This window comes from Vigna unguiculata, chromosome 2, assembly GCF_004118075.2.
Source record: "Vigna unguiculata cultivar IT97K-499-35 chromosome 2, ASM411807v1, whole genome shotgun sequence".
NCBI classification, from domain to species: domain Eukaryota; kingdom Viridiplantae; phylum Streptophyta; class Magnoliopsida; order Fabales; family Fabaceae; genus Vigna; species Vigna unguiculata.
In genome coordinates, this window is record NC_040280.1 from 3,581,625 (window position 1) to 3,608,831 (window position 27,207).

Sequence of the window (27,207 nt, forward strand, 5' to 3'; positions counted from 1 at the left end):
CTCCATCAAATCCAATAAAACACTCCAAATACAAAATTTTATAACTTCCAAATATATGAATAGTGAATTTTGGGCTATACAACACGAACACTAATCAGCCTTTAACCTTTAACGTTTACTTCTCCGTTTTTTAAGAACATTAATATTTTTTTCTTGTAATTATAAAAGTCAACACTTACTACCATTCATTTTATTATTATTAAAAAAGAAAACTTTTACATACATGTATGCATGATTACTTCAACGTTTAAAACATGTGAAGAAATTATGTCCATATTCTTGGGCACGGATCTTTAGATTTTATAATTTGTAAGTATATATAGTTTTGAATTAATATATATATTATAAATTTTATAGCGAAGATAATACTTTTTAATTGTTATATATATATATATATATATATATATATATATATATATATATATATATATATATATATATATATATATATGTTCTCTCATTTTTTAAATTTATTGTAAAATAATGACATTATTTCATTGTTTTAAACAAATATTCAATTTTCGTTTTTATTGACAAAATTACATCATTCGAATGAGTATTTGAATAATATTAATCTTAAGTAGTTTTTTATTCAGTATTTTTTTGTTTCAAATAATTTATAAAAAGACGATTTTACAACTAAATGGCTTTTTCAACCTATATTTAACATTAACATAGATTTGATCGGTTCTATCACTAATTTAAACATTATTATCTTCCAATCACTAATTATATACCTATATTTAAGAAACGCTATTTATTTTTGAAAATATTCTTCAATCCGTGAAATAGACATTCTAATACAACTGTTTAAATATTTGAAGGTATTTTTCAAATCTCAATTAGGCTTTTTTAAGAGTAACATTAATTTTTCGTTTAAGAGTTTCAACGTTAGGATTGAGTTCACTGATTTTAGGTTGTGATGCTCGTTTAAAGCTTTTATTTTTATATTTATAGAATAACATTTTCTACTTTTATGTTCTATAACATCACAGCATGTGAAACAATTTGACCACATGGCATCTCCTTTCTTTTTTCCTCTTAAATGTCTAAGAAATTTATAAAGTTTTTAATACATGACATAATTAGTAACAAAAGTTTTCCTCTGCAAACATCAAAAGAATCGATCAAAATAATTTTGAGGACTAATATATGTTACTTCTTATCAAGGACTAAAAACATATAATTGGTAAGGTTTTCTTAATGTAAATAATTTTCATATAATTCTATTGTGTCCTCAAATAACCATGTCTAACCCAAATTCAAATATATATAAAAAAGAAAACATGCAGATTTTTGTAGTCATATTCAAAATTAAAATAAATATTTATAGTGGTTGATTTGAAACACTCAACATCTCCTAGTTTATCTTTGAATCAGCATATAATTACAACCTCCAAGTTAGTTCAAATTTGTCAAATAAAGCAAAATTAGTACTGACCAAAGCCTGGCCAGAATTTGGCTTGACCTGCAAGCTGAAAAGAAAAAAAAATTAATGACCCAGCAAGAAAAATCGGAAAGAAAACTGCTACTTTATAATTGAAATTCACAATTTAAAATCCAAAATCACTAGTAAAGGCATACCTAAAGGAAATTATGGGTAGATTCAAGCTTCCTTCCTAGTTATCCTGCAAGTGAACAAAAGGTAAGAGTTAGTGTCAAAGGCCATTGTTCTTGAGAAAAAATGGTGTATTGATGATAAAAGCAAGGATCAATCAATGTTAAATAGCATACAATACAAAACAATTTTTTTATATGAACAAACAATAAATTAGACTTCATAAACTGGAAATTATTTAAAGGGAGCAATAAATGCCAAATTGTTAGGAGAAAGAGGCTCTAAAATGGAAAACTTATTCACTTTGCATTGTGATTATTCATGCCATATGCAATACAATTTATAGGCTTACAATTTTCGTTCGTTGTACTCCCAACGGCTATAAACGACTAGTACATTAACTACCCAACGGCTAGTGCATTAACTATTCAACGGCTAGTACATTAACCACCCAACGGCTAGTACATTAACCACCCAACGGCTAATACATTTAAGTTTATTAAAATAAAAACCCAACAAAACTCCCCCGTAAGCTTAAATGTTTCTTTTATCCTCCATCCCGATCAGTTTCTTGCAGTTATTGAACAACACAGTCGGTAGTGGTTTTGTAAACAAATCTGCAACTTGATCTCGGCTTCCCACGTGCACCAGCTCCACATTGCCTTCCTTTACCTGTTCTCGGATGAAATGAAAACGCACATCAATGTGCTTGCTCCTTTCATGGTTGACCGGATTCTTCGCCAACTCAATGGCCGACTTGTTGTCCACTCGTATCACAGTACCTTCTTCTTGTTTCATCTCTAGTTTGCTTAGAAGATTTCTAAGCCATACCGCATGATATACACACCATGATGCTGCAACATACTCAGCTTCACATGTTGATAATGTTACTATAGGTTGCTTCTTTGAAAGCCAAGTGAACGTTGTGTGGCCCATGAAAAATACATACCCGGATGTGCTTTTCCGGTCGTCTACATCTCCGCACCAATCACTATCTGAGTACCCTACAAGTTCGTAGTTGTCTGACTTAGTATAGTATAGTCCGAGTGATATTGTTCCTCGAATATACCTTAGTATTCGCTTCAGAACCTTCCAATGATTGTAGCTCGGCTCCTCCATATACCGACTTACTATACCAACACTTAGTAGTAAGTCTGGCCTTGTACTCGTCTGATAGCGAAGGCTTCCAACCAAGCTTCGGTACTTGTCGGCATCAACTCGGTCTCCTCCATCAAACTTCGAGAGTTTTGTACCCGGTTCCATTGGGGTCGAAATCGGGTTGCAGTTTGTCATCTTGAACTTGTTCAAGATCTCCTCGGCATACCTTTCTTGGGACACAAAAATCCCTTTCTCACCCTGATTGACTTCCAAGCCAAGGAAGTACTCCATCAATCCCATGTCTGTCATCTCAAACTCCTTTGTCATTATGTCCTTGAATTCTTGAATCATCTTAGCATTGTTCCCCATGAATATAAGGTCATCTACATAAAGAGCAACAAACATTACATCACCTTTACTTTTCTTTATGTACAGAGCATGTTCATATGGACATTGCTCATATCCTTTCTTCTTGAAGTACTTGTCAATGCGGTAATTCCATGCCCGAGGAGCTTGCTTCAACCCATAAAGCGCTTTCTTCAATCGTAGTACTTTCTTCTCTTCTCCTCTTCTCATGTATCCTAGTGGTTGTTCAACATAAACTTCTTCCTCTAGGATTCCATTCAGAAACGCTGACTTCACGTCCATTTGATAGATCGACCATTTGTGTTGAGCTGCCATTGAAATTAGCAGTCGAACTGTCTCCATTCTAGTGACTGGCGCAAACACCTCAGCATAGTCAATTCCCTCCTTTTGTTTGTAGCCCTTAGCAACAAGTCTGGCTTTGTAACGCTCTATTTCACCTTGAGCATTCATCTTCTTCTTGTATACCCATTTCACACCAATGGGCCGAGCTCCTGTTGGGGGATTGGACAACTCCCACGTGTTATTGCGCTCAATTGCATCGATCTCCTCATCCATTGCAAGTCTCCACTTCTCATCTTGCACCGCCTCCTCAAAGGTTATGTTCTCAGAACCTGCCAAAAGACAAACAACATGTACCTGTTCAGTAGACTCATACAATTCTTGTATGGTTCGTATTCTGGGTCGTCGGGGTTCATCTTCATCGTTAGTGGTTTCAAAGTTTTCTGTAGCCAGTGGTATAGCAATTGACGGGCTAGTATCTCCACTCATCTCTTCAACTGAGTTGTTCCAACTCCACTCATTGGCTTCATCTACTCAAACATCACGACTTACTATCACTTTTTGGTTTATTGGGTCTAACAATTTGTAGGCTTTTGTCATCTCATCATACCCAATAAACACATACTTCTTACACTTATCCTCGAGTTTCGTTCTTTGCTGACTTGGTACGTGGGCATATGCTACACTGCCAAACACCTTGAGATGAGACACACTCGGCTTTTGTCCACTCCATACTTCTTGTGGTGTCTTTCCATTCAACCTTGCATGTGGACACCTATTTTGTATATAAATGGCACATTATACGGCTTCTGCCCAAAACTCCTTTGGCATATTCTTACTCTTCATCATGGACCGAACCATATCAAGAATAGTTCGGTTTTTCCTCTCAGCTACACCATTCTGTTGTGGTGAGTATGAGGCTGTTAAAAATCTTCTTATGCTATGCTCATCACAGTACTTCATGAACTTTGTTGATGTGAACTCGCCTCCCCTATCAGACCGAACAACCTTAATGTGTTTGTTTGTCTCCTTCTCCACCATCACTCTAAACTTCTTGAACACCTTGAACACCTCAGACTTTTCCTTCAAGAAGTAGACCCATGTCTTTCGTGAAAAATCATCTACAAAAGAAATAAAGTATCTCTTACCACTGAAGGATTCAGGAGTAATTGGTCCACACACGTCGATATGAATTAGGCCCAGTTGTTCTTTTGCTTGGTACTTGGCATTTCTCGGAAACGAAGTCCTCGACTGTTTGCCGAGTATACATTCTTCACACAATTTACTTTTGAACTCCATGCTTGGCAATCCATGCACCATACCTTTTTTCACCAGTTCCATCAGCCCGTCAAAATGTAAGTGACCAAACCGAAAGTGCCACATCATTGTCTCATCCTTGACATCAAGTTTCAAACACTTCTCTTGTATGATCTTTAATTCCAACTTATACATTCGATTTTTCTTCATCTCTACACGAGCAATCAAACGTCAAGTTTGTCCTTCAAGTCTAGTACTCGGTCTTTCATTAACACCGAGTAACCCTTTTCCATCAAATGTCCCATGCTCAAAATGTTACTTTTGAGATTAGGTACATAGTACACGTCTCGAATTTCCCCAACTCGACCATCCTTCTGCAAGTACCAGATCGTCCCTCAACCTTTTACCGCACCCTTTGAATCATCTCCAAAAGACACATCTCCAGCTTCTACTTTTGCTAAGTCTTTAAAGAAGTGCTCATCTCCGCACATGTGGTTGCTTGCACCTGTGTCAAGGTACCACACCGAGTTGGTTGAACTACTTTGTTGTCCTGTCGAGTTGTTCAATTGCATATCCTCGGCTATTGACATCATCAACAACCCTCCATTCTCTTCAACATCTTCTGTGAGAAAATTGGTCGTCACTTCCTTCTTACTTTCAGATCGACACTCTTTTGCAAAGTGCCCAACTTTACCACAATTGTAACACCTATCCGAGTTACAATCCTTTGCATAGTGACCGTACTTGCCACATTTGTAGCACTCAACGTTTGAGTTGCTCACCCAACCTCCTCTCCATGAACCGCGTCCTCTTCCACGCCAATTTTGGTTGTTGGTATGTTCTCTCTCTCCTTCCTGTCCACCTCGACCTCGGCCACTGCGACCGTTTCCTCTACCTCCCCGACCTCTTCCTCTGCTTTGAGTATTCTGAGTATAAAACGCCTTTTTCTCCTGGAAATTTGTCTTTGCTTGGAGTGCTTGGCCAAAGTAGTCTTCCTTCGTCTTTCTTCTTCTTTGTTCATATGCTTCCAAGGACCCAGCAAGCTCCTCCACCGTGAGTTTTGAGAGGTCTTTGGATTCCTCTATGGCACACACAATGTTGTCAAAGTCAATTGTCAATGACCTCAAAATTTTCTCCACAACTCGGTTTGCAGGCAACGGCTCCCCATTCTTGCTGAGTTGGTTTGCTACAGTCTCCACCCGAGATATGAACTCGGTTACCCCTTCGTTCTCCTTCATTAGCAACCTCTCAAACTCTCCTCTGAGAGCTTGAAGACGAACCTGTTTCACACGGTCATCTCCCTTATATGTTTTCTCAAGGATCTGCCACGCCTCTTTTGAAGTCGTAGCGTTTGCTAACTTCTCAAGGCCTGCATCGTCCACAGCTCGGTACAATGCATACATAGTTTTCCTATCTTTGACTCGTGTTTTTCTCAATGCAGCAATCTGGGCGACTGTCTGTTCATCAGAATCCTCAGGCTCTTCGAAACCACTTTCAACTATATCCCATACGTCTTGGGATCCGAGGTAGGCCTTCATCTGCATGCTCCACTTATCGTAGTTGGCTTTTTGTGTCAACTGGGGTAAGGACATATTGTTGGCCATCACTCTCTCACTATTTGTTTCACTCAGACACTCGGGTAACTGACTCTCTCTAACACTCAAGAACAACCTAGCTTTCTCTAGCTCTCTGGCTGTCTACCTAGCTCTTGATACCACTTTGTTAGGAGAAAGAGGCTCTAAAATGGAAAACTTATTCACTTTGCATTGTGATTATTCATGCCATATGCAATACAATTTATAGGCTTACAATTTTCGTCCGTTGTACTCCCAACGGCTATAAACGACTAGTACATTAACTACCCAACGGCTAGTGCATTAACTATTCAACGGCTAGTACATTAACCACCCAACGGCTAGTACATTAACCACCCAACGACTAATACATTTAAGTTTATTAAAATAAAAATCCAACAAAATTCTACATGTATACTAACATAATGGTTGGTAATTTTACCTGAAACAATATATTCCCAGGGCATTGGTAATTTCATGAATGACTGATGTGGCAAAATGCAAGTAAAGTGCCACTGTGTTCATAGAAACAGAAGAATCCTTAAGTAAAACAAAATAGAGTCATAGGGATAAAGTATAAAGAAAGAAACTATATATTTACTCAACCTCAAGTGTTAGGCTAAACAAAACTTAACTCAAGTACAGCACAGCAATGCTGATGTATCAATTTCTCATGATCGTAATAGTACTTGACAGTAATTTCTTAGTAAGATGAGCTTTTTTATGTTACAAGCAAAACAATACAAGCCATAATCATTAATGAACATATGATACAAAAAGATTGATTGTTAAACATTGGTGTATGCTACATATTTGTGGTGTCAACACTTTTTGATAATTTCAAAATATATTTTTGCATTGGAATATATGAGGATTTTGGAGATGGTGAAGTTATTTTTTATCATTAATATTGTGGAAAATAAATAAAATATGTTCAAAGACAACCAACGTAGTTATGTTATCATAAAGTCTACTTAGCCAATTTATGGTGCTCTTCTCTGTTCAGGTTATTGTGCCTTTCTATTTCCTTTTTTCTATTGTACTTGTTTCTTTCCCTTTTAAAAGAATATTTTGCTTTAGAAAGTAATTATTAAACACTCACATGCTAGAAAGAGAAACAGAGAGAAATGCAAAGATAGATATATGACAAGAAAAAAGATAGAGAGAAATAACGAGTTTCTTGTGAGCTTGTGAGTTGTAGGAACTACTATTTAGGTGTCAATATATGACTACTAATTCACTTTCCTAACTCCTAATAAAAATAAAATGTCAATATAAAACTACCCATTCACTTTCCTAACTACTAAGAAAAATGGTGTACCTGAAAATGCACAGTAACCAAGAAGAACTAGTCTCTCATCTAATAAAGGAACCCTGCAAAGATATACATATATATAAATGAGTTTTAGGATAAGAAGCAAACGAACATAAAAATCATCAAATAACGAAATTCAGAATGAAAAATCACAGTACATACCCGTCATTCAGCCTTGATGCAAGGACATTAGCAATGGCCAATGGGAGATACACGAGGGACTGAACAAGATAAATGATGCTTATATCAATTATCTTAGTGTAATACAAACAATAGCAATCAATCACTGAAATGGAATCATGTAAATGTTTTCTGGCATGTTTTTTGTAATTCCACCAATGATGGACACTCACCATCAAGAGTAATCTCTATAGAACAATATTAATGTTGTTATACCACTAATTAAATGCTCCATAATCTAAAAATTTATTCTATGGAAATTCAATCCAGAAATTTTCTCAATAATCCAGACACTATTGAAACAATAATGCTCATAACCTAAAGGATATCAAGAATCTTAAGGGATTCAGACTCGTACAATCTGAGTTTTATAGCTATAGTAAAACATATGAAAGAGTGGGTAGCTTTTGGCACGCGTCATCATTGTATTTTCATAGTTTTATAATGAGGACAACAGCCAAATCAAGCATCTTAATAAAGTAATCCAGTATGTAAAATTTACGCAAAACATACCATGCACATGCCAGTTTTAAGACCCTTAGGTTCGTCACATAGATGAGCCAAAATCATCCTCCCCTGCAAAATTAAGCTTCCCTCATAAAAATCAATAATACACGGAGTTTTATGTAAAAGGAAGCAAGAAGCAATATAAATAAAAGGTTCTAGAACAGACTGCAAGAAGATGAATTTGTGCTTAGAAAGAATATATCTTTCAAATTCATGATTTGTGATGTAAAAAGGGATTGGGATAAAAATATTCTAATATCTCTTTAGTATTTAGAAAACATATCCCTAGAATCTACACATTTTATTTCCTTTTTTAAGAGAATGTGATTGTTATAGGAGCTGAGAATGTAATTATTATGGTTGTAACTATAAAATATTTCTTGTATCCCTCTCGTTATTCAAGTTGGTATCAAAGCTCCTGGCTTTGAGGGCTCGATTTCCACTGTCACCACCACCAGCCGCCGCCACCCTTGAAGACTGGTGAGACAGAAAGTGTTTATTTTTTCCTCAATGGTTGAAGTGAAATCGACTCCTATGGTGGGTTCCTACCAGTTTGATGGTCAAAATTATTTGCACTGGAGTCAATGCATGTTAAGGATTCTAAAAGGGAGATCAGAATTAGACCACATCGAGGATGGAGAATCGGGGTCAAATGAACCTAATTTTGAGATTTGGGATAATGAAAATTCACTAGTGGTGGATATGGCATTCCATAGTCCCGAGAGATAAGACAAAATTATATGTTTTATACCTCCCCTTAAGAAATTTAGGATGACCAAAATAAAACATGTTCTTTGAAAAAGAACTTTGCTGCTTGTTAGGCCTTGAAAGTAGGGTTCTAAATAACAAACCGAGTTCTCTCTATATTATAATATATATCGGAATATATTATAATGATCTTCCAAATGTGGTGGGTCCCTAGCGGTTCGATGGTAAAATTTATTTGCAATTGATTCAGTCTATTTGGAAGAATATATTATAATAATCTTCCAAACAGGGCATAAAAAAAAAAGCCTGAATGCCGCTATAAAAATTGAAAATAACAAAACAAGAAAAGCCAACAATTTTTAAAATTTAAACACAACTGCCATACCACAAGGTATCCAAAAGTAAGTCCTGTCCCAATAATAACTAAATGTGGATATCTCCCCATGATGTCTGATGGTGACAAATAATCCCTGCACCAAAAATCACCCAAGTGCTTATAAGAAGTAAAGAATAATGGAATAATGTGCATATCGTTCAAACAAACTGGGTAAAAATTTGATGTATCTTGAGTTGAGTTTATACCACATAAGAACTCCTCCCACAAGTACAACAAATGGGTAAAGCTGCCCAAGAACAAACACATTAATAAAGCATCCAGATCTTAGAAGAATATCATCATATGGAAAAAAAATATATTACCATTGCCAGTGCAAGTGGCATGCTTCCGTTCCTTGCCTTCACAACCTTATAGACATTAGTAACACTGCATGTAACAAAAAATAATGTTGACCACCAAATAAGCTAAGTAAAACAGCCTACAGAAATACAAGGATCATTCTGTAATTAAATTGGTGTAAATTTTTAACCTAATATAATATTCACAGATATTTGTAGGCTAATTATTATCAGATTCTGGATGTGATTTAAGGTACTGAATTCTGCATACTCTAAAATAACGCCAAATGAACATAACAAAGAAAGAAGAATGTCATAATACTACTCGAAAGCATTGATTTGAAAGAAAGAGAACTTAAACCCTAAGTAATAACAGAGATTCAGTTAATTAATTTGGACCAGTACATAAACTTCTATATATAGAGAACTCAAATCCTAAGTAATAATTACAAGAGATCTCTAGAATGTTCTAAAAACTTCTACCAGCTTCTAGTAATACATTTAATATCCTATCAACAATTTTCAGTATTGCATTTAACATCCCACTAACAACAATACTAAACATATCTCGAGATTATAGGGTTTAAGGAAGTAAAAAATGAATAGACTCTAAATACTAGGATAATAGATTAATACGGGGAAATATATTGTGGTACAAAGTACTTGGCACTATTTCTGTAAATGGTATTTAAGTTGCTTTAAAGCCTCATCTCCACTCAAAAGGTCTTGCACAAACATTTCCATTAATGTTTCTCCCAGGCTAAATTTAGCCCAAATAGGTGTTGATCTTCCCAAAACCACTTCAAATGGGGTTAGGAAACTAGTATTATGCCAATATTCAGCCTAAGGTATAAACTCTGCCCAATGGCTGTTAAAAACAAAAGCACCTGAGATAAGGTAACCAGTATTCTATAGAGTACTTTGGTTTGCCCATCTGACTATGGGTGGCAAGTTATACTCACATTCCATGTAGTTCCCTGTAATCTAAAATTTCTTTCCAAACTAGACTCAAAAAAGTAGAATCTCTAACGCTTATATGGAAATTGTCACCATCTAATGACACCCTTAAGAAAAACCACAGCTATAGACCTTCTGGTATAGGGATGCTTAAGCAAAATGAACTCTCCATATTTACTCAATTTGTCCACTACTACCAACACTGCATAAATAGATTTAGATTCACCAAGACCAACTATAAAATATACAGTGATCTCATATGGTTGTAGAAAAGTGTTGGAGATCTCACATTGGTTAGAGATATTGTCAAATTATAGTCTATATAAATGGATGCAAATCTTACGTTACAAACCAACTTTGTGAGGTTGAATTCACTTTCTAAAATAGTATTTAGAGTCTATCCTATCAAGGTTCATTGATCCTATCATGCCATTTTCTACCGAGCCATTATCGGACCTTGGTTAGAGATATGACCAAATTATAAATTCAAGAGGGTGCAAAATCAATTTTATATGGTTGAGTTATGCTTAAAGTCTACCCTCTAAAAGAAAGAGTAATGGCTACAACAACCATGTTGTCTATGGTGGTGAAGCTTGGTATTTTTTTCAATAGAAGACTCATGTTAGACATCACTATGATCCTTAGCATCTCAGCTAGGTTGACACCCCAAGGACATCTATCATTTGCCATCACTATGATCCTTGGTATTTACTTCCCTAGTATACATAATAGGCCACTGCATACTCCGTCCTTTTAATGGGGGTATTAGTATGGTCTGACATTAAACAGATTTGTCCCTGATTTGAAAATAATTTGGTGATCTACATCTCTTGGTGGAGGGAGTCCTTTAGTTTCTTGAAATAATGCATATTTGTGTAAAACATTTTGATTTGGGTTGCTGACAAGACGTCCTCTCCACAAACTAGAGCTTGGACATTATGTCTACTTCCTCTTTGGCCTATTTCTTTAGAGCATTTTAGGGGATACCATTGCTTTGAATGGACTTGGATCTTCTTATATTTTTACACTATACCATGCATGTTAAAGTTTGCCAATTTGTTCTAATCTCCCCTAAAGTCACCAAACATGCCACACCAAGAATCATATCCCCTTCCCTCAATTCAGACAAACATCAATCTCCTTTCCTACAATAATTTCCAAACTGCACATTCCTTCATGCAACAGCCTTGAGTGGATTTTCTATTCCCTTCTCCTAATCTTACATAATGGGTCGGTTGCTTCAGGCAACATTCCCAAGCTTTTCATTACCTTGTTAGATATGAAACTACGACTAGCTCCACTGCCTAATTTCTTGACCTTGAAATTTTCCTTTTAGCTTCATAGCTTCTGGCTGTGTTCTCTAATGGCACCTGCTGAACATATTGAAAGATTCATCCATTAACACGCCATCTTCCCTAAATTCTTGTTTATATATTATCTTCCTCTTCCATCATGGATATTTCCCATCATCGTTCACCTCTTCCATCATGATTATTTCCCCATCAGCACTCACCTCTTAATCCTCAGCCCATATTATCACCCACAAAGGTTTTTTCAGGACACATATATGCCCAGGCCTGTATGCTAACCCATAACTATAACATTTTCCATTTTTTTCTCCTCCAACATACTCAGCATATAGAAGGGTACATGTTACTCTACTTCTTTGTCCAGAAAAATTTGGTTCTGCTATTGAGGAAGCTGATCCTGTGAACTCCAAACATGTATCATGGTGGCTCTGGCATTGGTTGAAAACATCCTAGACACAATGGTTCCTCCTCCTTGCAAACAAAACCCTAAATTGACAACATTTTCTTGCAGTTCTCACACATTATGCATCTGCTTCATGGCTTCTTCTACATCACTTGCAATTTCCATGGCTCTACCAAGGTCCCTAGGGTCATGTGATCTCACCAAACGGTCAATTTGGTTTGGCTTGCACAACCAGTAATTCAAACTTCTGTACATACTCCCTATTAGTTTGCTTCTGTACATACGGAATCCAACCTTTAATAGCTCGCCCCACTCCCTCCTCCAAATCTTCTCATAAATGCTTCGAAAATATATTTCCAAGATGAATTCTTGGATAATATGTCTCCAATACTGGAAACCAATGTAATGCATTTCCACTAATGCTGATAAAAGCAAGCTTCAATCATTGGAAGGTTTAACTTGTACCACGATTCCCTAGTATGTGCTTCACTCTCCAAGTCCCTCCCATTCTTATGTATAGAATTACCTCCATTAATCAAAAGGGTCTTCTATACATTCATCTGGAACAACAGATTACTTTAATAAAAAGGAAACAAGTTTACCCCAAATGGAGCACTCCTACACTAGAATCTTGATTCACAGTCAAAATTTCCTACCCTCTTCCTATTGAAACCAAGGCAATATATCAGGGAAATAGATTTCTTTAACGACAATAACAAATATAAAAGAACTCTAACAAAAACAGATATAACAAACTATATATGTCCTTTACTTAATCCTTTATTCCTCCTATAATGAACCTTTTGTACCCAGATATAACAGAACCATGGATGTTAGTTGAAGAACAATAGTGACCTTTAGTATGTTCATCATGAACTACTGAATAGTTGTTAACTGGAAAAGATGTCACCATCGATCCATCAATGTAAGGATAAGGATGAATCACAAGTATTTTAGCCCGGAGGCAACTGTGGGGATTACAAGAAGGCACAGTTCAGGGGACAAAAGCAAAATACAAAACCATAATAAACCTGGACCCTTTTGAGCAAAGGTACAATACAACATAATGTTTGGATACAATAAGGATGAATTTGAGTAGAAAACATGAAAGGGAAATCAATGGTGACAGTTACTGGAAACTTGACTAGAAGTTTTTTCATGTATCAACTGAGGGCATGTTTTGGATGGATTTCATCCAGTTTTTAGTTTTTAAAATTTTTTCAGCTTAGGAAGATGTGCTAAGAACATATTTATTTTCTAGCTTTTAGTTTCAATTTCAAATAGATTAATTTTAAAAATTATCTTGTCTTTATGGTGGTGGAGATGCTAACAACTGAGAGAATATTAATACGGGTAATGGTGATTGTGTTGGTAAATCGAAGGGTAAGAAACACTTGAGAAATCTTCACCAAGGGGCATGAGCCAACCAGTAGACAAAAACAAAACACACCTTAAATCGAAGACCTGCTTTTGAATCTTTCTCACTTATATGTTCTTCAACTCGTCCATTTCCCACAAAGTAATACTCCAATTTACACAACAAACTTTCCTTCAAGTACGAGTCTCTTTCACATTGTAAACTCCCCTTTGAACAGAAGCTCTTACTTGACTAGATGTACTTAGTGGTAATCCTTACTTGCACTATCGTTCACCTCAAGAACACATCACATCGATTTACTGTCAGATAATCTACACAATGAAATCCACTACCAACACCATTGTATACCAACATCCAAAAATCGAAGGGGAAAATACCAAGGCTATCTATCTTCACCAATGAATAGCCAACACACAACATGACACCACATTCAATTTGAAAACCTTAAAGCAATAGCCTTGCTGGTCTTTCTCACAAATACACTAAATGATACCTTGAATTGAATGTCATGTTTAGATGACAATGGTACAAGTAAACCCATAGTGGACTAGAGCTTCCACTTAAGAGGTAGTTTACAATGTTGAAGGAGCTCACACCTGAGAGGAAGATTGGTGAAGTTCAAGTAAGCTGGAGCCCTACATTGTGTAAAAATAAGTAAGTTGAGCAACATATAAATGAAAATGACCAACAAATCTATTGCCTAATGGTTTTGGTTGAAGGTGGTGTCAAACTCCCTTGTGTGTTGACTCATGACTGATTGGTGAAGATCATTTGGTGTTTCTCCCCCTCGGATTTCCCAACATTACAACCACTGTTACCATCATTATTCTTTTTTCTGCCATCTATAGGAAAACCCGAGTACATCTTCATCAAAGAATCATAAGTCAATATACAAGAAAACAGGACATCACCTTTAACTCAAAACACTAAAGCAATCACATTAGTTAGTCTTTCTCACATATATAATGCTCAACTTACCCATTTCTACACAATGTAGGGCTCCAACTCAAACTTCAATCCAATGGGTAGCAATGGTGAAGGTGGCAATATTGTGATGGTTGTTATGATGATAACGGTGATGATGATAGTTTATGAGTATATTATAGACAGCAGTTCTTAACGGCCTTCTACAAAGTAGATAGTTAGATTGTGCACAGCTGTCACTAGAGCAACTCTTATAAATAGATTTGTATAATTGTCATTAAGAAAAAATATAATTCAGTTAATCTTTTTGTCCTTCCTGCTTTTCAGTTTTCAACATGGTATCAGTGCTTAGTGATTCTTATGGCTCATTCAAACCCTAATTCTATCTTAACAAATATAGCAACAGTAACAAACCAATTTCACAAATACTTTTCCTTGTTTTTTAAAATGAAAGCAAAATAGATTCATAATCAAGATAAAAACCATTCCAGCTGCATTTTTTGCTGAACACATTTTTGTTTTGAAAATTGCATTTTAAAACCAGAATCTCAACCACCCAAGACTAGAATTTATACCTATCGGGGTCTCCTAACTTAAAGTATCTAGTCAGTAGAAAGAAAACTATAAAAAACTATAAAATATTTGAAATATTTGAAAGTATACAATATAGGAAATTATTTTCTATGTTCAAACTACCTTGATCTTAGTTTCACTCCATCATCATTGCTGAGGATAACTAGTAACAAAATAATAACCAAATGGTATATAGTTCAACATAAATGAAAATGAGATTTCAGAGTTCAAAACAATGAACAAATTTTGGGCCAAGGGGAAGGGAGTATTGCACATGCTAAAAATGTTGAACATTAATAATTTTAGCTGTACATACTTGCATGTAACTGTTGGTGTAACACCAAAAGCTATCATTAAACACAATACAGCTTTGAATGTTGGGATTCCTGAAATGCAGAAAAGAAAAATAAAAATCAAGTTACTTATCCAAAACAACCACATGTAAACCAGCATTTTTTATTAGAATGAGCTATACAGGACAAGCAAATGGAACCCACTTTATGTTATTTGAACCAAACAACCATAACTTCATTACTCCATATTTATTAGACAAGTACGCAAAATGATTGTGATTGGCTAGCTTCTTACGTCATTTTCAATTTATATGCTTGTCTTATTAATAAAGAAAGTCCACTTTAATTTCAATTTGTTTCTTGTTTCTAAAATTTTGTAGAGGAGATGGGGAAACAAGATTTTGTTGTTTCTTGTTTCCTGAACGTAGATAAAAAAGTGAAAACAAGTAAATAATTTTATCATAGTAATTGTTAGAATTATTACTTCTATTTTGTATCATTAACCCTATGTATAGGGTGTAGAGTGTGGGAAACCTCTACTGCTATATCTAATTATGCACCTAGGGTCCTAGTGCAGTCTCTTAGTCTTCCATGTACTTGTATAAGTTTCCACTATAAATAGAAGAAAGTGAGAGTGGTCCCATAAGCTCACTACTCATATTTTCAGTCTCAATCTCAAGTGTAATAAAAACATATCAACTGAATATGAAAACTAAAAAACAGAGGTGCACTCCACGTACTCTTAAGTCTTAGTAAGCAAAGTATGATCTATTCAGAACTATTGATTTTTGATACACGGATACAAATCCAATATGTTTATCTGATAAGAAGGAAGAGCTAAACTGCTCTAAAATACATAAAATCTATAGTTAAAAGACTGAAAGGTAACATTAATATTTTTCATGGGTAAGAAGAGAAGAAGATTGCATTTATGACCTAAAGATGTAATAAACTAAATTATGACCCTACAAGTGTCATCATCTCATTTTAAGAAATTAAAACTATAAACTTATTATTATAAATATTATTTTTAATATTCTAGGACCATCCTATAAAATCTTTGAACCATTTTTTTTCTTCTTCAAAGTGTCCCTATACTCATTATAGATGCATATTCTCCCCACTTAAGAAAAAGAAAGATGCCCAAAAAAGTTAACGAGAATTGAAGACTTCAACTAAAAAGTTGTAACTAAATATGACAAATTTAAAGAGTCCAGTTAGGCGAATGCAAATGATTTATACACACAGGAAAATATGTTCTTTATGGCTATTTACCCAAATCCCAAGCTCATATAACACAAGCAAGCATCAGAGCTAACAAGTACATCCTGCCATATGGTAAAGAGTGAACATGCAGAATTAAATGTTTGATTGAAAATGAGGCCGTATTGCGGTAAATTTAAAATTGTTTCATGTAAAAGACAATCAAATGTACAAAATGTTCTCTACAATACCAAAAATTACATTTTAGATGTTATGTATGAAACTTGGAAAAAGGTATAACAACTACCACAAATAGCAATATAGACTATATAATGAAGGATGTCTTACCCTCAAGATAAGGAAGCCAACTTAAAAATGGCAAAGAGTTTCCAAATGGCTGAGCCCACCACTCAGCACCTGTATAATAAAATAATAATAATAAATAATAATAAAAACAACAACATACACAGGATTTTTATCAAAGTTAGTAGTTGTGTGTGTAAACACAACAAAAGTCCATACCCACGATACCAGTGAAAAAGTGACAGATGTATATTATCATCAGACCCTCTGTGGGCCCATTTATAACGGGCAGTATAAGTGTATTGGTGAAATAGCTGCATTCAAAACAACATTTAGAAGAAATCAATATTTCTAGTCTGTCTAACAGCATATGTGAAATATGGTATTAAAATATAGGGTTAAATATGTTCTTGTTCCCTGAACTTTCATGCAAAATTGAATTTTATCCCTGTCCAAAACTTTGTACCACTTTCAACCCCAAACGTTACTAATGAATGGATAAAGTCCTCGTCAGCCAACAATGTTAAACATTTGGAGATGTTAAACATTTGGATAGAGAGTATTTCACAATGGATTAAAGTTGTAGGTCCATGTGGATGTTTTAGACTTGACATAGTGCCCCTCAAAGCTTAGTGATGGTGGACATAGAGGTGGAGGTTAGGGTGGAGGGCAGTGGATAAGGTGGTGAGGCTGGTGGGGATTACAAGGTGGTGGTTATAGGGGGCTCTGACGGTTATGGAGGTTACGGAGGCACCCAAAATGCCAATGGGAGAAGCATGTCAACACTAAAACAGCCACATGTACATACAATTTTAATCCACTATGCAACGCCGTTTGCCATATCATTAAATGTACGTCATTGGTTGACAGAGACTTCATTCATTCATTGATAAAGTATAGGAATTAAAGTGATACAGAGTTTTGGACAATAAGGCAATTCAATTTCAAATGAAAGTTCAAGGACTAAAAAGATATTTAACCTAAAATATATAACCGTGCCAAATTTCAAAATTTGTGATTTTACAATACAAGAATACAAACGGGGCATTGCAAAACTAACAATATCATATAACATATCATCTATCATATATTAATTGAACATGATAACTTACTGCTCCCAAGTTGCACCATAAAATGTAATTGCAGATATTAACCACCACCAGAAAGTACCTCTTCCACACATGGCTGTGCTCCCAAAAGCCAATGATTCAAACTGAAAACATGTTATCATATATGACAGTCTTTAATCTCTTCCAATAACTTAAGAAGAATAATACCTAAAGTTAAAAGAGGCATACCGTACAAGCTAGTGCATCGCACCCTGCAAATAAAGTTGAAAATTTCTTCATTAATAACAAAAAGATAAGCACAATGAAAAACAATCAAGTGAAAATTTCATCATTAATAACAAAAAGGTAAGCACAAGGAAAAACAATCAAGTGAAAAACACAAGCAAGAAAATCACCATGATCAAAGAGCTCTCCTAATGGGCTTGAGGAATTTGTTCGTCTAGCTTGCTTCCCATCAACCGCATCAAATGTCTAGAGCACCCAGATACACACAAACATATAAGAAAACAATAAAATAACTATTGCAAATAATGGAAATTTGGTCAAGCAGTAAAGATCTTCCATGGATAAACCATATGAATATTGCTTAGCTGTCGGGAAATAGACTGCTCATGGAACAACTAAAGATAGTAAAATATAAATAATCAGAAAGACAATGTGGAAAACATTAAAAATAAAGAGTTCCAATATTGATTGCTTTTTTGGGAAATTTCACTGCAATATGAAACAGAAAGTCAGATGTAAACATCTTTCATAGTCAAGGGTAAAATTTTTAAAAATATTACAATGATAATATAAAAGGCTTCAATTAAACCATTGGACCACTAGGTTTATACATCAAATCATTTAGACTCGTGAAACAACATCATTATAATCAAGATTCAAGAAACTAGAAGATGCTAAATATCATACGCTTCAAATGAGATCACCATTCAAGGGAACTAACTGATTACCACATAAGTAAAATTTATCTCGCTTGGTTCCCATCAAGGCAGAAAAACAGGACTACCCAAAATAAAGATTGAAACCAAAGTCAAAGGGACTGAGAACTTGGCAAGTACTGCACCACAAGTATTTTACCCTACCTGGTATAAAAACAGAAGTAGTCCATGGGCAAAATGAACCCATCTTGGCGGAGCTGAGTCCAAATGTGGAGAGTATATCTGAAAAATAAATAAATACATAAATTTATGTACAATGAAAAATAAATAAATACATAAATTCACTGTTTCAATACAGCCGCTATATCAAAATTGCCTACCTTGACCAAGGAAAGAACAGTTCCATAAAAGAAATTATCAATAATGCATGAAAGTAACCAACAATCTTAAGTATGCTTAATATACTGGTTTTAAAAATTGCAAATTTCATTCTATCATTTGACAAAATGACAAATAAGGTGAAGCATTGCGAACCTATAACTGCTATGACTTTAATTTTGGAAGTAGGAAGAATAATGGACTCAAGTTCCACTTACATAACCAATCAATGCAGACACTAATAAGAACATAAATCCCATAAGAGTTATCTGCAACCAAGAAATTTATAGATTTATTAGCGCCAATTTAAATGCTTAAGATAACAACAGTAAAAACAACAGGTGACACTACAATAAGAAAGGAGGTAAAGGTGTACCATGTTTGGACTGCAAAGATTTGAAGAATGCCAATATATCATGATAAATAAAATAGAAAGGTATCAGTCAGTGTATTCAGAAGTCAAAAGCTAAAATTACAAAAATAAAAATAACTATTTGTTTGCCAAAGAGTAAATGATACTCTTATGAATAAGAGTGCGTATGTAGTTATAGCCAGAAATTTGTGAACTGACAATGACATTATCCAGCTACTGTAACCCTAAAAACCAATATTATTATAATAAATATTTATAAGAAAAGTTCCATGACTTTAATAAAAACACTCAATCTGCTCAAATGAAGTTCATAATCTGATTTGTCCTTCTTGAAGTAAAGTGAAGTAAAGAGATGTTTCTATATAAACAGATAAACAAGTCAACATAAAGAAAGAACTTAGTTTCATTCAAATGATAAGAGAACTCACGGCATCCATAGGGGGAAAAAATTAACAAAGCGAGTCCAAAAGGGTTGCAGTACATATTTGGCCACGTAGGAATGATCTACTCCACTATATTTATATTTGTGCAAAGCCGCAACACCATGAGACCCAATATAACCCATTTTCTCTCTGATATAAGTCCAAAATAAGCTTCAACGATATCCTAAGCCTTAGCACAACCTGCTGAACGTTGAAAAGGAACAATTAGACCAAATAAATATAGGAATCTGCAAGATGCCCATTTGAAAATTGGCAAAAGATTGAATTTGAAGATAAAAAATCTACTAAAACAAATTTGAAAGGAAATCCAAAATCCAAAATGACTAACTGACAAGAAAAGGTCAGAATTATAAAAGTATTTAACACTGAAATAGGGGAAAATAGATTAACTGCGACATAGATGTTCTAAGAGATGTCTAAATGAAACAAAGAATTGATGTAAGTATGGGGAAAAAACAATCCCATTAAATGAAAGTATAAAAAAGGGAAAAAAAATACAATGCATATAAAATTCCATCAAAGAAGAAAAATAAAAGCTAAAAATTAAACAATACTTACAGCCATATTTGAAACAAAGTGCTTAAAGTATAATAAACTATGATGCACCAATACTTCAATTTGGATAACATCTGAATACAACACATATGTGTCCGATCCTTTAGGATACTCTACCTATATTTATAAATAAAATATCTAATATATAAAGGAGTAGTATTTTTTCTATGACAATAATTTATAATTTTTTATGTTGAAAACTTCAATACATATGACTTAAATTTGGATTCACACAATAACAATCGTATATTTATCATCTTCTAAGAATTGTTGTATGCATATATAACATAACGTATCTTATTATTTTCAAAATAAACATATCGGCGTATCGGATACGTGTTATATCCGATACAAGTTTCATATTATTTAATCAGGTTAGCACGTCAGGCATTCCTTTAGCACAACCAGCATACAATTATGTAAGGTGAACATTGTAAAAGTTGTTTTAACAATGAAGGTAATGCTCCATTAGCTAATGTATTTTGAAAAGTGAACACAAATATGGTCAAATATTTTTCTGTTAACTGTTGTCTTCATTTGCTAGTCCATTATTTGATACAGCATGTTCATTTTAACACTTCTTACTATCTCACCTTACCTTGTGTTTGGATAAGAGATTTCAAAAATTCAAAGAAATGGAAATACATGACATTTGAATTACTTGTAATTAAATTCTCTTCATTTTCTAAATATTTTGTTTGGATAGAGTAATTAAAATATCTTACATTTCAATTTTATTATTTGGATAAATTAATTGAATTTCTCTTTTAAGACAAAATTTCAAATCAACTGGTGTTCTACAACAAAGCAATCAGCATATAAAACAACATAAAGACCCAACTTATAAAATATAAATTACTGAATTGAAGGTTTCTGCCAGGCTTTATTAACAAAGTAAGCAAACAAATCAGAGCAAGTATCCTTGTCTATAAAAAATGATTGGACACGAAAATATGGAATTGAAAGCTGAAAGATTACATTGCAAAGACAAATTAACAAAAAATTCAGCTCACTAATGGGAATTAACATAGTTTTCAGCTCAATGCAAACCCAATGATTCTGTTTTCTTTCAAAAGCATAAACCTATTAACTTCAAAGAAAAAATACCCACCAAAAGGAATACACTCAACAAAACCTAAACCTCACAAGCTTAGGCTGAATCCAAACATGGCAATGACATCATGGCAATGAATCCAAACAGTGTTGCTTAGATGAACATTGGAACAACCAAGCAACATCGTTGAGTACTCATGGACAAGAGCTTCCACTCAAGAGGTAGTTTACAATGTTGAAGGGGTTCACACTTGAAAGGGAGAGTTTGTTGAAGTTCAAGTGAGTTGGAGTCCTACATTGTGTAAAAATGTGTAAGTTGAGCAACATATAAATGAAAATGATCTACAAATCTATTGCTTAAATGTTTCGATTGAAGATAGTGTCAAGCACTCTTGTGTTTTGATTCATGACCTTTTGGTTTTTATCCCCCTCGGATTTTCCAACATTACTACCATTGTTACCACCAACATTGTTTTTGCGACCATCTATTGGAAAGCCCGAGAACATTCTCATCAAGAAATCATAAGTCAACATATAAGAAAACATGACATCACCTTTAATCCAAAACCTTAAGACAATCAGATTTGTTAGTCTTTCTGACACATATGTTGCTCAACTTACTCATGTCTACACAATGTAGGACTCCAACTCAAACTTCAATTCCAATGCATAGCAATGGTGGCAATAGTAATGGTGAAGGTAGTAGTATTGTGATGGTTATTTTTTGGATGATAACAATGATAATGATAGTTTATGAGTATATTGTAAATAGAGCATCTCTTCACTGCTTTCTCTAGAATAGATAGTTAGATTGTGCACAGCCTTCATTAGAACAACTCTTATAAATAGAAACTCACTCTCACGCTTCTCACATTGAAATTTTGGTTGCCTCCATAACCACCACCACCGTCGTCACAAGACCCCAATAACCACCACCTTTGGATCCACCATCACCAAGTTCATCACCTCCAAACCCCCACGGTAATCCCCACCAACCTCACCACTTTATCCACCACTAAGCCCTTCACCCTAACCCCCACCTCTAGGTCCATCATCACTAAGCTCAAAGGGGGCTTTGGGCAGTTCTAATTTTGCTTTTTTTGGCAAATTTGAACTAACTTAGAGCTTGTAATTGTATATTGATTCATAGATAAACTAGGAGATCTATTTGTTGAGTGTTTCAATCCAACCACTATAAATATTTATTTTAATTTTGAATGACTAAAAAGATCTGCATATTTTCTTTTTTATATATATTTGAATGAATGTGGCTAAGACATGGTTATTTGAGAATACAAAGAAAATACAATTATAAGAAAGTCATTTACATTAAAAAAAACCTTACCGAAATGTATCATCCTTCATTCTTACATCCCAAAATTATATTATAACTAGTGTCATGGAAGCTTTTTAGTGCTATTGAATAATTAGGGTAATTATTTATATATACTGGTCTTTTGTGTAGATTAGTTTCAAATACCGCTAAGATTTTGGTTGTTTAACTGCTTAGGTCTATTATCTCTTAGTATTGGGTTATCAATTCCTTGCCTGTATAAGGGTTTTATCACTAAGTTATTCTTAAGTCTTTGTCTATTTTATTAAGTTGTATTCTTAAGGAGCCTAAAGAAAACAGAGTAAATTCAAACACAGAAGCCAAAAACAATCAAAATCCCCTATATTCCCCCTAAAACAAAAGCAGAGTAAACTCAAGCAAAGAAGCCTAAATCAACAGAAATCTCCTATATTCCCCAAAATCTGGCTCTGATAAATCCCTTTTTATTAAATTTTTTTCTTTTGACTAATTCTTTCTATTTAGATAATCCAAAGTGATGTGTTGGTTATTAGTTTTTTTCAATGAATTGCAGCACTGTTTCCTTCTTTTTTTTATTTGAATCATTTTAAAAAACTAACGAGTCATACGCACAATACTCTATAAAATGATTAATTTCTTTTTTAGTCAATTCAATCTTATAAAATTGAAAAATCTTGGAGAATCAAAATGAGTCATTTCGGTACGAGATCGACAGCGGAAGCGGAATAGGCATTTAAAAGCATGATAAAGATAATAGATAAAGACTACACAGAAAAGAAAAACAAGAACAACATCATATCATCCAAATATTAAAAATAAAGCATCCATACCAATCAAAAAAACAAGAGAAAGAAAACAGTGCATGGATCTAGAAACCTCATTGCAATGGTTACGAAAAAGAACAATTAATACCTGTTTGTATTAATCTATTAAAATGTCGCAACGAATCACGCTGTAAACCCTAAATCATCAAATACGAAGAAGTAGAGAATCTCTGAAATTCCAAGAAACAAAATGAGTGAATAATTGAGGGAGAGAAATGAGCGAAACCCTAGAAATCAAACTGCATGAAAAATTGAGAGTTGAGCGAAACCCTAGAAATCAAACCGAATGAAGAATTGAGAGCGAGCTAGCGAGAGGGAAGTGAAAAGACGGTCTTGCCCTTGTCTAGTTTGTGGGATGTTTCATCGTTGTTATGCTTATGGTTGTTGTTTTTTACTCTCATATCCTCTAAGCCTCTTATTCTTATTCGGATTTTATCTTCTCCATTAAGTTTCTTTTTTTATATGAGTTATTTTATTTTTTAACGTGAGTTATTTTATTTTATTCAAATGTGAGAATATAACGAGTAGATCAGTAAATATGATATGAATGTCGGAGGAAAACTTGTACTTAGGTATAATATGATAAAATATGATTCATTATAAAGGATTTAACAACCGTCACCTTATTCAAAAAGTGCGTGTATTTGTACAATACAAAAGAAGAGACATGTAATATTATTTTTAAAGTGTGAAGGGATAAGGTAATAATATGAAAAGTTTAATAGAATTCTGATTTTAATATTTCTGAAGTTTATTTAATCTCATCATTCAATTTTTTTTTTTGTTCTTAACTTAGGTTCTATGTCACTTAAAAGAAATTAACGTGATCTATTTTGTTAAATTGGTATTAATATTATTAGGAGGATGACATATATATAATTTTGATATTAATATTCTTATATCTAAGTTCATAAGTCATATGTTTGGCTTTCATTTTGTGTGTAAACAATTAAATATAAAACATATTTTAATATGCATCACACATTATGTCACACACATGTTTATACACATACACCATTTGATAAACTTTTGTTCATATAAATGCGCTTAAGTTTAGTTAGTTACGATAAGTACAATACATTTTGCAAACACATGCTCTAAGCATTTCATAGTACATGTTAAATGTTAACAAATAAGTATGTTATACTTAGAGAAAATATATGCATCTTTAATCTCTCAGGATGATCTTGCAATCCCTTGTCAATCTCAAAGATCTCTCATGATTATCATGCTCTATGACATTAACAAAGAAAGCACCTACATTCAATTCTATGTGAAAAACATTTAACACATCTTTAAGCCTTCAAAAAAAGAAGTTGAAATTTTTTAAAACACTCATAACGGCTACAAGAGACATGCAACAAATATTTTCTCTTAAGATATATATATATATATATATATATATATATATATATATATATATATATATATAAATAAGATCTTGTTGAAGACGCGAAAAGTTGAACTAAAACAATAACATAATCTTCATGGTCTTGTAATTGCAAGAAAGAACATTGATGTGTTAATAGCAAACTAGCTAAGAGAATTTATCCATCGTGTACGTTGAAACATATTACCCTTTCTAATGAGTTAAAATTGTGATATGTTTGATTACTAAAACCCGTGTTGTATAAGTCAGAAGTGACTTGTCAAAAGAATGCTTAATTAAGCTAATAATAACTTGTGAAAGGAATACTTGATTAGAGCCACCAATAGTGATTGGAGCCAAAGGATACTTAGGTTAAGCCATGAGTGATTTGTTGAAAGAATACTTGGTTGTGCCATAAATAACTTATTTAAAGAATACTTAATAGGGTCAATCATGAGTAATTGAGAGTTGACAAAACATTCATGTTAAGCTAGAAATGACTTGTTGAAATGATATTTTCTTAAGGTAAAAATGGCTTCGTAAAAGAATAGTTGTTTGTACTTTGCAACGTTAGGTTGCTTAGTGGAACTTGGCTGGTTAGTAAAGAACTGAACGAAATTTGTGTAATCAGACAAACTTGTATAAACATTCTAAGACCAATGTTGTGAAAAATTTTGATACACCATGACAATGGTTCATTTTACTTTAATTCATACGGTATTTATGATTATAAAAACTCTAAAAAGATCCACACAGAACACGAAAATAATCCCTTAGATTATCCAAATATGAAGATTCACTTTACATAAGCTTAAAATGTGGAAAAAAAATGGTTCGATTAATATAATGAAGAGATGATAATAAACCAAGTATATGGGGCACGAACAATAAAGAAAAGAACATAAAAAACATCAAAATAAAAAGATAAAATGGAAAAGAGGAAAGAAAAGAAGGAAGGAGACACACTACTAAGTGATGGTCTAAACAAAGTTGCTTAGAAGAGTGAGGTACACATGGCTGGCTAAATATGAACAATTTTTAATCAAAATATTTAACTATTTACAAGAGATGGGAAGATTCCCTTATATAGGCAAGGGTAGAGACCCACAGAGAAATACAATGCACTCTTCTCGAACCTAGGGCAGATCCTTGCCCTCCAAGCCTAAGGATCAAGTTGAAGCACTTCTAGAAGCTCAAAGATAACCTCTCTTAGATTCAAGATCCAACCCAAATGCGTGGGTCTTGGTTTAAGGTCCCTCTCCTCCAAATAAGGTGGAAACATCAAGCTAGGGGTATTCCAAGTAAGCTTCATGTTTGTGCCCATTAAAAGGGTACTACGTCCGACAACACTTATTTTTAACTTAAACTAAATTATGAAAATTAGATAAAAACTAAAAAAATATTTTAAACCTAAAATGCTAAGAGTTTTAATGTGGACTTAAAGCATATAAAACTAAGAAACTAATGTATTTAAACAAAGTGCAGCATAACAAACTCCTGCAGATGGGACCACACCATGCATCTTTTCATATCGAAAATGGAGTCATGGAACCTTGATTATCATTTAAAAAATAAAAGGTAAATTGAATTTTTTAAAATTTATGGGACAAGTAGAGGAAGTTTGGTCGTTTTTAAGAATGGTTAAGTGTAAGCTTAGAAATATTAGATTCCCTCGTTGTTTCGGCAACCCACTCAACTTTTTTATATTCCAACTATACAAGGTTTTGAATGGAAAACTATGCAAGCCAATTTGTAAGTTAATTAAAAGGGGAAAGGTCTTAACCATGTTACTTAGACCCGAGGCTTGAACAGCCATAGAAGATCGCACAGCTGCCACATTTGTTACAAACATGCAAGAAAATAACATTTTGTAAATTTTCACTAAATTGAAAGTAAAGAAATTACAAAAGATATGTGTCAACAAGAGTGTGTTACAAACAATTCTCTTCTGAAATAATTCCAAAAATGCAAATGGCTCACCGAATTAGGCTACCTCACGGGCAAAAGTTACTCTAGTATATTCCAAAAAGTTAATTTCTCTGCGAAAAAATCATTTAAAATTAATCCAAATCAGCACTAAACATAAGA

At 33.9% G+C, this 27,207-nt stretch overlaps 1 protein-coding gene across 9 annotated transcripts; it reads right to left on the minus strand.

Annotated features, from left to right (window-relative positions):
• Nucleotides 1-1,274: 1,274 nt before the first annotated feature.
• LOC114173450 (choline/ethanolaminephosphotransferase 1-like) lies at nucleotides 1,275-24,173 on the minus strand. 9 transcript variants are annotated; one of them, XM_028057864.1, is made up of 22 exons: nucleotides 24,020-24,173; nucleotides 23,839-23,920; nucleotides 21,673-21,906; nucleotides 19,992-20,186; nucleotides 19,567-19,576; nucleotides 19,409-19,459; nucleotides 19,017-19,094; nucleotides 18,327-18,402; nucleotides 18,160-18,182; nucleotides 17,974-18,074; nucleotides 17,081-17,175; nucleotides 16,907-16,975; nucleotides 15,379-15,448; nucleotides 9,542-9,605; nucleotides 9,425-9,465; nucleotides 9,228-9,312; nucleotides 8,141-8,203; nucleotides 7,610-7,668; nucleotides 7,454-7,506; nucleotides 6,575-6,647; nucleotides 1,585-1,628; nucleotides 1,275-1,475 (listed from the first exon to the last, which is right to left on the minus strand). In XM_028057864.1, exons 4-21 carry the CDS (start codon nucleotides 20,126-20,128, stop codon nucleotides 1,607-1,609), a joined length of 1,170 nt encoding a protein of 389 aa, XP_027913665.1. In that variant the 5' UTR covers nucleotides 20,129-20,186; nucleotides 21,673-21,906; nucleotides 23,839-23,920; nucleotides 24,020-24,173; the 3' UTR covers nucleotides 1,275-1,475; nucleotides 1,585-1,606. The 9 variants fall into 9 exon arrangements, with proteins under 9 accessions (XP_027913665.1, XP_027913664.1, XP_027913670.1 ...); XM_028057863.1 differs by having other exon boundaries at nucleotides 19,992-20,189; XM_028057869.1 differs by having other exon boundaries at nucleotides 19,992-20,189; nucleotides 24,034-24,149.
• Between the last annotated feature and the right edge of the window lie 3,034 nt (nucleotides 24,174-27,207).